Source organism: Pundamilia nyererei, unplaced genomic scaffold, assembly GCF_000239375.1.
Source record: "Pundamilia nyererei isolate P.nyererei 1_Seehausen unplaced genomic scaffold, PunNye1.0 scaffold00233, whole genome shotgun sequence".
Taxonomy (NCBI): Eukaryota; Metazoa; Chordata; class Actinopteri; order Cichliformes; family Cichlidae; genus Pundamilia; species Pundamilia nyererei.
The window spans coordinates 771,654-782,307 of NW_005187634.1; the positions used below are offsets into that span (position 1 = coordinate 771,654).

Below are 10,654 nucleotides of genomic sequence, written 5' to 3' on the forward strand. Positions count from 1 at the left end.
TCAGTTGCTGGCATACATGATACACGGGTGATTAACAGCAAGCTGTGTGGGTGGAGTCATTGAGATTTACACATCCACATATCAGATCTTTCAAAAGCTGACCACACATACAGCTGCCTGTTCTACTTCTCCACTAACTGAGCTGATAGATTTGACCACAGATTCTTTTAAGGAAAGAGAAAAAAAACATGTTGTCTCCTGTTTAAAAATAAACCCTGTCTCTTCAAGTTAGTTTTTTAGCAACTTGGTGTGCTGGGTTTGCAATTCCATTTACACTCCTAGAGTTGGGGGAAAAAGTAACTCCTGCTTCATTACTGATGTGTTGTTAGGCAATATTTGCAGCCACAACCCAGGAAAGACGACTGCATTGTAAGGACTTTTAATTACAGAAAGAGAGCAGGTGATCAGTGGCAATGTGTGAATCTGCATGTCAGTGGTAATGTGAGAGGTGCAAATGGTGTTTTATTGTAGAACATATTTTTAAAGGTATGAATATGTCCTCGCAGATGGATAGAAAAGCAGGAGTAAAGCAGACAGAAGAATAAAAAAAATAAGTTAAAAGTAAAAATAAAACTGCATGAAGATTATGATTTTTTTCCCTGTCAGTCTTTCACCTTCTGTTTTGCTTTTCAATCTGTCCGCCCCTTCATGCATCTGTTTCCTGTTTCTTTTCATAAAATCATTTTGATTTTGAGGTGTTTTACAAGTGATTATTAGAATTTACAAATTTAGAAGATGGAGACTAACATGCAGATATACATCTCTGTTTGCCTGACTATTTTGGCCAATGCTGATCAAAACCATTTCAAACGATGTAAAGCTTGGACTACCACTGTTGCTGCTTATATATGTCGGTGCTCTCCACTAAAATACAGCACAAATACATAACTCAAACCCCAAGATGCACCCAACTTCAATTATTTCAACATATTAATTCAGTCAGTAATGAGATGGGTATATATTTAATATTCCATCAACATTAACTGTTTGCTCGACTATGCACATCGCCTGATGCAAATGAGCTTTGACAGCCCAGAAAATGTGTTTATATTCTGCTGTGATATGTTAATGTAGTAACATGTTTACACCAATTTACTGCCATAGTAGGAATTACATGAGAAATTGTTACTGTAACAAATCAGATCAACTGTAAGTACGCTAAATCTAAATTTATTTAAAACATTGAAATTATGATTAGTCATTGGCATAAAATGGGATAAGCATGCAGCTATAGAATGGACTGTGTATTTCCCCATCTCCCCCTCGTCGGGATACACTTATTATCTGCTTATTGGCTGGCATGGAGACAGACTTGCAGTTTGTGGTATTCTACCCTCTGCCCAAGAGATTCCCCCCATTTTCCAGTGCAGGTCAAATACATTTACCCTTCAACCCAACCCACAAAAACACACATAAACTACTATCGCTTTACACCTTCACTGGCCTTTGACAGAAAGACACCATGTTGCTAATAAAAACTCTGAGTCATTAAAATGGGTCAGTGTGGCCTGACTGCACTCACATGATCCATTTTTCCTTGCATGTGACCAGCATGACCTGACGGTACACAGGCCTAATCCACCTGCTATCTCAAGGAAGCAGACAGACTGAGGAGCCCCGTAGCGTGGCCCTACCATCTTTTTCTGGTCATTACCGGCACTAGGCCTCTCAACACGGATAGAAGCAATGAAGGAGAACCTCAATAAATGATCAGTGTGCTCTGCCAGCACCAACACATGCTGCATCTGCCACCTCCCTATTGCTGGAAGACAATCTTCCCATTTTCCTCCCTCACTGATTGTACAACCCATAGCCTCTCGAAGTATGATAGGATAAACCTTCCAAATTTGCCATAGAGTTCGAATACAAGACAGTCCAGTCTAACAGTCTAATGACCTAAATTTGGCCAAGAAAGTGGTTGATTGCCCAGGCCTACAGGGACTTCAGAAGCCCACCTCTTCTAAAGCCCCACAGGGATAAATGAGGCCCATTATGTGCTGAAGTTTGTAATGATGCTTTTGATTAGTGAGTTGTCAGGAGGTACTGGCCATACGCTCATCACAGTGTTGTTTAGCACTTTAAGGCCTCCATAAAGATGAGTGTTTTTTGAGAAAAGATGAAAAAGCAGCAGGCATGTGCCTAATGAAGTCTCAAGCTTATAGCCCCTCTCATGACAGGATAATTACACCAAATGCTTCCAGCGAACACTTCAAAGGACATTTATCCCTGTGCCAACACTAAGCAATACATCTGAGCAATCAAGATGGCCTGACCCTAATCAGGTCCCCCTAGCTTGTCTGCAATGTCTTCTGCCCAGTGACTCATTGGTCTGCAGAGTGAACTGTATTCAAATCCCGACCATGCTCAATATACTTGGCTAGTACAAAGTACTATGGAATTTTGTACAACGGAAATGCATGAGAAGCTAACCGATCTCAAGTAGGTCTTCTTTAATTTTTGTAACATGTCCCACAGAACGGTCCAAGATCAGTGGCACAATGATTCAGTTACACACTGGGTGATAATAGGTTTTCTGGGGTAAGATGTCAATACAGATTTTAGGGGGAAAATTCTGATGTGATAAATAAGCTGAAATTAGGTCTGTCAAGATACTTAATGTATTATATATCATACCGTAAATCAGCGACACCATTGACTCTGCTGTGATTAGAGGGATGCACCAAACTGCACTGATTTGGATCAGATAACTATCTGCTCCAGATTCAAAACCATAAATAAGATACTGTAACAATGTGATGAACTGTTCAAATCACTGTTGTTCTTTAGCACACCTAGCAGGAGAGCTGAGGAAACATGGGGGAAGCTAACGGCAAAGCAGCACAACGGAAGTATTTCACACCTGTTATATCAACAGATTTTCTTTGTATGTTTGAAAACATTTTTATTCAACTGTAAATAAAATAAAAACTGGGGGATCTGACAAGACAAAAAAACAAAACTGAGACTAGACAATGCTTTGGATCTTGTCTCTCATCCACTTTTTATGTTACACAAGATTTTTCAAGACCTTGCTTGCGTGTGCATATTATCTGACATGAAGAGTAACGGATATTCATTTGTCATCTGAATCACGTTTGCAAACCTTCTGTTAAGCAGCCCCGTCTCCTTTCATGCATATGATTAGGGGGGAATGATGCAGCATCTATTCCTCTGCATTAACCTAAGTTCACACAGTCTGGAAAAATATATTCTGAAGGGCAGCTGAAAAAATGTTAAGCTTTATTAAAGTGATTCATAAATTAGTTTGTAGTTTGCTCCGTTTTGAAACAGAGACACTGTGGTTAAGTTGTTATCAATGGTACTGCATTATTCTGCCCCGATGCACAACCCTAATCACACTCCAAGCAAACAATGTCATGTGTAAATTTCTCCCCGAAGCTTTTACTCAATGAAGTCTAAACTCTCAAGCCAAGCAACATTCTGTGCAGATATGAAATACTTGCATGTTCTTCACATACAGCAGGGTAATGTTCAGTACATTACAAATTTTAAAATGCTCCCAGAATTCCATTTTATCCAGTAGTGAATAAAGATGTCTGGAAGAGACTGCACAAGTTTACAAGTCACTGGACAATTTTGCTAGTGAATCTGGTAAATATGTCCTTTCAGAGTAAGTCGGGGATGATAAATTAGGTTCTGGGGGATAAGATAAACCATATCACAAAAATATGAGTGGCTTGGATGCCTCCCTCTTCTCGGCTTGAGGAGAATTCAATTGAGGGGAAATAAGGAGAGGATACAGAGTAAGAAGGAGCTGCAAAACTGCTGGAGTTAACTGCATTAAAACAATATTTGTGAAGCCTTTACTTACAAAGCCAGCATGCAAGGCCATTTTGATAATTGCTGAGACTTCCTAACTGGCATTAACCGCTTTCAGTGCTGAAAGTGCTGCACAGTGGAGGGCTGGAAATCTATTGTGACATGTTGAGAAAGAAATAACACTTAGATTTGTTTGAATAGCGCCTCTGAACATTTGAGATTTTCCCATGAAAAAAAGCAAAGCTATGCTAGACGCTGGATGCTGCATAATTAACGAACAAGCACTGCAAACTTCTCTCAGTCTGCTCTGAAAATGACTCCTGGAAGAACGGGTGGCACAGGAACAGATGGAGAGAGGCCACTTGAACACAGCGTAATGAAGTGATCCACAGAAAATTCACTCATACTGCGTGCATTTCAAATGAACCCAGTGAGGGTGTTATGTCTCATTTATTTTGGTAACTCACACCTGATTTATTCTTTACATATGTACAAACTGCATTGCTACTGATAGCATATTTCAGAGCTGTTTTCTACTTTCTGGTAAACACTAAAATATGTAATGCATATGGAAAACCAGATACCCTTTCTACTGGCATCATTAGAAACATGTTAAAGATGCACTTTTATGTAAGACTTGCAAAGAATTGTAATTCCCATCTGTTTACTAGACAGCTAACAAAAATCTTTCCACACAGAAAACCATCAATGCGCATCAAAACAAGCAATTCCAGTTAAACATCTGCTTAAAGACCAACTGAGTGATTAGAACATGTGGTAAATATACCCTCCTCATCAGAGGCAATTTCACACCTAAATTTTCACATTTGCTGATTTTGACCTCTGTCTGAAATTTTCAACAACATATTAAACATCAGATCTGGGAAAAAATGTTACAGTACTAATGTTCTGGTACAATTTTAATTAGCCGTAAGAGAGAAAAGACACTCACTTTGGGAGAAAGAAATCAGGTGCCCAGCTACAATAAATAAATCAAGAGACCAGGTGGTGCTGAATATTACAGAAAAATCACCACTCCTGAGGGGGGGCTTCATTAATAGTTTTTACACAAATCTGTGCTAGATAATTCTTGCCTGTCTTTTCCGTCACTCTGCCTTTCTGTTACAGACAAGGCTGGAGGGTGCCCTCTTTCAGTCTGACCCTCAATTACCCAGACCATCATTTCAGACAGGTGTTGAGGTACAGTAATAAAACCTCGCCTGATGCTACTGAGGCAGCCTCTCTTTTAAAGCACCTCAAAGAGCTTTGAAATGACTCAACTCTCTGTTGATCAGGTGATATGCTCTCAATTGACTTGTGACTGCTGGCTGATAGTGTGCAATGAAACAGAAAAAAAAGATTACAATGCCATTTATTACTCAGTTTGTGTGTGCGATTCTTCCTGGGCAACCGTTAATCTAAAATAAACAAATCATGTTCTGCTTACCATTCCCACACAGAAAATCATGGTTATTGTTATAGTCATCATACTTTTTAATAGCTTCTATAAGACAGCATTTACAGTAAAGCAAGTAAGTGAAGTTGTCAGCAGAGGCATGGAGAGAAAATTATAGACTGAAGTTAAAGTCTAATCCCCAGCACTTTATATCCATGCTTATACTACACATTACTGCTTAACTGTGTTGCAAATGGAGTCTTTTCAGTCACAAGGATATGCCATCACCGCATCATAAACTTTGTAGTATGAATGTGCCGTGAAGTCTGTTGGGGATACACAGCCTGACTCCAGAGGTTTATCACAACTTTAAGCTTCCAGAATTTTTACATTTTTGGAGGAAATAAAAACAAAAGAGAACTCAATATAAGCACCTTATGAGCTAACCACTATTTACCTTGTAGGCCTATGTTTCAGACAATAAAAACCATACGCACATCGGTTGTTTAGCTTGTTTGTGTACATGATCTCTGGAATGCTTTCATTTATTTATTTATTTTTCCAGTATATGATTAATAACCCACGTGCAGTGATGTCCACATGAGATAAAGTTCCGTGTTACACGTTTCATAATTACTTCGTAATGCATTCTCATAATGCATCTGCTATTTCCAACACATTGTGCACAGTGTTAATAACTTGTTCCTGATGTGTTCATTCATCCTTTGTGCTAAAATAATCTTCTCATCCAATTCCATCCATAGATCCTTCATCACACACTCTGGAGGAAAAAAAGCAGAGACTAGACTTCTTTGTTGTTGCATTGAGCATGTGCAGCATTGTGACAAATGGAATCAGCAGATCCTTCAGGCTGAAGCTGTTATCAAGCTAAATTAGCCCACTACATACTGCAGGGAGAGGTCACGCTAAACAGTTGAAGCATGCAGGAATGCCTTTTAAAATAGAAAATAAGCAGGTTCAGGGTCACTGCAGAGGTACAGCAACACTATGTATTTGGCAACTAGAATCTCAATTTGTGCATTACCTGTTACCTTTCTCTGAACTTACCCCGGTATGCTGTAAGTGCTCCATCTGTTTAAACGCAAATTAGAAGATATATAAAAATGACTTGTTGCTCACGGCAATAACTACTAACCAAACAATAATAAATTCGGGTTTAATAGCAGGGTTGAGAAATACATCTGATAGCTATTCTTTTAACACACTGATTAAATTAGGTTTTGCAATCAAGTAAACAAAGCTATTCAGACTCCTCTGGCCCTGAAAACATCTTACATTAACAGCTCCATGAGTAAAAGTCTGCAAATCACACAGCAAACAGGTGGAGTAATTCAAGGATTAGAGGATTCATACAGCCTAGTTCCCTCCAGGCAGCATGCCAGTGGAAAAGCACAGTCCAGGTACTCATGAGGTGCACGATGCCATAACTGGCAGATCTGCAGAGAAGCTCATTGACAGATGAGCCAATGCTGTGCATGCAGAGGTATGCAGCCAGATTCAAAATGCAGGTGCTTTGACTTATCAGCACCAAGAAAAATTCAGGATTGAGATAAAACAGCAGCAAGGAGAATCTAACCATGCTTGAGCCAAATTTAGGATGGAAGATTGATTCAGTTTTATTCTTAAGCTTTTTATTGAGCACACGAGCAGCAAGTTTGAATTTACAGCTTTTAATGTTGGACAAAGAATGAATTACAATAGCAATTCCACATACAGAGATAAGACTTGGAGTTTTTGATACAAGCATACTCATTTTGTAGTCATAAGAGTCAGAAAGAAGCAAGCACTGCAAATAATTATGGGGGGGCGAAAACAGATCATATTCAACAAATCTCAGGGTGAAACTACACTTTCTCTGCTGTTCGGCAGAAATTACAGGGCAAATCGAGGTGTACACATTCTAAAAAAAAGTTTTCTGAGTTCAAAACACTGTGCTTAATTGCTGAATAGTTTGGGGAAATGTATCATTTACAAACTACATGAATGCTGAGTGTTTTCATTTCACAATAGATTGTTGTTGAGAGCAGAACATGCTGATTAAAGGTGCTAAAATGTCAAGTATAGAGGGCTCGGATTTTAGGTGCTGTCAGCAAACCAGCATGATTTCCACTGAAGTGCTTTCTATTCATCAAACACTCAACACTGCTGCTGATGACAAAGGCATTGAGGTTAATTTTGAGGTAACAATAAATGAAATGCTTTTGTGGTACATTTCTGTGCAGCAGGTGAATATTTGAGTTTATTTTGTTTGACATGGGCATTACAATAGCACTACAATTAACATCAAAGTGCAGGCATCAAAAGCACTGGATTAGGGGTTCATACTGTAAAGCTATAGGTCTAAGAAGGTTTATCTCATTTTAAAATGAATCAGCTACTGGATTTAGGATACACAGCTTGGTCTGAGAGGATTCTTTGGTGCACGTGGTGCCTTTTCTGTCTCAAGTCTCTTTCATGCTACAGGCTCATTCCAAAGGATTGTTTAATTTTGTCTTAATATAACATGAAGCAAATTTTTTAACACCTGTCTGAGGAAAAGCTTGGTGGAAATAAAGACAATTTCCAAACTATGAACAAACAATTATAGACTTATGGATCAAAAGAGAGTAATGGCAAGCTGTAAAGGCAAACTGAGTAAATGTTGGCTTTTGTTAAACTTCCCAGTGGGGGGCAATTCAGGGGCATGCGAAACATCTAGAGATTTCATATAATTGGAGTCGGTCTATTCATGTACTGTGTCTGCAAAAAGTAAGACCATTATCCCCTCGTTGCATTTTTTCCTACAAGTGCAAAAATATTTCTTTTTCAATATGCATTCATGACATAAATATGCAAAAATGGCAAAAGTGCACATGCTATGTGTTCTAATTATGTTAGCATATAAAAGTCCAGCCAAAACAGAACAGGTGATACGTGCACTTTTTGCTATGTATATAAAGCTTAATATACATTATTACGCATCATTTTTTCAGAAATGTAACTTTTAGCTTTTATCCTAATTATTTTGCCTTCATAAGCTTACCTTTGGACACAGAGGCCTTTGGAGGTAAATGATAACAAGGACATATTGGAGGTAAAATGCACTTTATGCTACTTACTATAGGACTAAACATAAAGTAAAGGTCAAGTTGAATTTTTGTAAGCGCTTGGTCGTAAACTAACAAGAAGTAGAATTAGATCTTGATTCCAAAACAGGAGTTAGGAAAGTAAATGCAATTCAATCTAAGAGAGACATAATTGCACCAGATATTGCTTAAACTAATCCATTAGCTTTAGAGAAGTTTATCATTAACTTGAGGTCATGAGGTAAAAGTCACTACAGTTGGCTATTGATTCATTCTCTGGAAATCTTGGCACAACATAAAGAATTTAGTAGCAATTCTTAAATATATGAACCATTGTTCAGAGATTTATGATTGGATCTTTGTGGCTGTTAAGGTTAAAAAATCTTTTACCTAAAACTGTTTATTCTCTTTCACAGGTGGTGGGTCAAATCGATAAACTAACGTCTGACTTTGACTTTGACCTGGATCCAGATGACTGGACCGTGGCCACAGCCAGCAGCACGTCCAGCAGTGAGCGGGGCTTGGGAGAGGCCTTCCGATTGGACTTCCTCAATGCAGATGTCCTTTCTGACAGCTGGGAGTTCTGCAGTTATCTGGAGGCTGCTGGTGCAGCCGCTCGCAGATCTTGCGGGCAACCAGGAGATCCACAGCAGGAGATGGGTCGTGGGACCAACCTCACCCAAACACAAACCCCCACCCCACCCCCCACCACTGCGTCTGTCTACTCTCAGATGAATGGCGGGCTGCCCATCCCCAATGGGCCACGCATTATTACTCCAGATTCATCGAGCGAGGAGGCCAGCAGCTCCACGCACAGCCACAAGACTTCCCGTACCTCTGGCACAAGAGAAAGAGTCCGCTTCAGTGACAAAATTCTGTACCATGCATTGTGCTGTGACGATGATGAAGAGGAGGAGCAAGAGGAGTTACAAGAGGATAAGAGTGGCTATGCTACACCAGATAGCGATACTGAGCCCAGCCTCCTGGCCAGCTCAGTTGCCCCCAAACGTTCTTCCTCTGAGCACTCACTCCTCCATAACTGTCTGGACCCTTCTTATGTCTCCTCACCTGTGAAGGGGACGACAGGAGCTCACACACTACCCAGGAAAGGTCTCTTAAACCCCGGCTGCCGCAAAAAACTGTTACGAAATAGCAGCACACAAACTGTCTCTGACAAGAGCACCCAAACTGTACTGCCCTATATTCCAACCAAACAGAAAACAAAGGACCACTGAGAAAGCCCGAAGTTTATCGTAAAATCTCATGAAGGACTGTGCATTATTTAATATTAAATACATAGCTCATAGATTAATACACAAATAAATTAATTACTAAATAAATAAATGATATATGGGAAATCACTTGACTACATACAGTCATTCTGAGGCTCAGGGAAAACACGATGAATTGAAGTCAAACAGATCAAAAGGGTGAAAAGTTAGAGGCAGATCAAAAGGTTCTAATTTTAAAACACATACTGAGTGGACTCAACATGTTGGATTATTTCAAATGATTTCAGAGATTAAAAAAACAATCATTTTTCCCACAACATTTAAGTGCTTAAAATCACAAGAATAAAAATATGAAAAGTTTATTTCCCACTCCTCACACCACACTATAACTTAAAAATTGCTATAATGTGGATACAGAAGGTTGCTCATTCTGTACTCTGAATCTGTATAAACACTGTCATTTTTCATGTTCCAGGGTTTTAAATGTTAATGGGATGGTTGATTCCAGCAGGGATATGTATCTGGATGCACATGTCAAGCCTCTTCTTCTCACTGATGTCAACAAATGATTCTGAGTGAAGAGCCGGAGAACAACACTATTTATCTGCCCTTGATTTTATAAACACCAAATCCGGCGCTCTTCTCGATCTGCTGGAGAAGCTGCAACACATAACATAAAACTGACAGAAAGGGGGGAAAAGAAAAGAAAAACAGATATATACATTGCCATTTCAAAAGGTGCAGTTTACAAAGGTGCCATTTTCAATTTTTCTCTTCCTACCGGTGACGTCATTAGGCTTAGGATTTGAGCTGAATAGCAGTCCACAAAAAAGTGCTAAAGGTTTTTGTCTCTTCATTCAGTTGCCCAGTGGGGAACTGAACTCAATAGAGCAGCATTTTATTCACAGGGCTGACGCCAATAAGCATTCCTGATCAATATGTTCGAGGGAGGTTGCAGTGAGAAGTCTCTCTGCTGAGCATGCATGCCACTCTCCTGGGATCTCTGAACAAAAACTCACAGTCAGATCTATTTACTTACACTAAGCGAAACAAAAATTAGAACTGTTGCCCTAAAGAACTGACATTTCAAAAACTGTGTGTCCAAGAGTGAGAGTTGATGGTGAAAAAACAGAGACCGTTAACGTTCAAAGATTTTCTTC

The 10,654-nt window shown here is 39.4% G+C and overlaps 1 protein-coding gene across 5 annotated transcripts in view; it reads left to right on the forward strand.

Annotated features, from left to right (window-relative positions):
* Window positions 1–9,588, forward strand: part of insyn1 (inhibitory synaptic factor 1) — a 42,848-nt gene extending 33,260 nt beyond the window's left edge. For all 5 annotated transcript variants that reach the window (XM_013914868.1, XM_005748901.1, XM_013914869.1 and 2 more), the window contains one exon: window positions 8,679–9,588. In XM_013914868.1, coding sequence (XP_013770322.1) covers window positions 8,679–9,497 — 819 coding nt within the window. In that variant the 3' untranslated portion in view covers window positions 9,498–9,588. The remainder of the gene's footprint in view (window positions 1–8,678) is intronic.
* The last annotated feature ends 1,066 nt before the right edge of the window (window positions 9,589–10,654 follow it).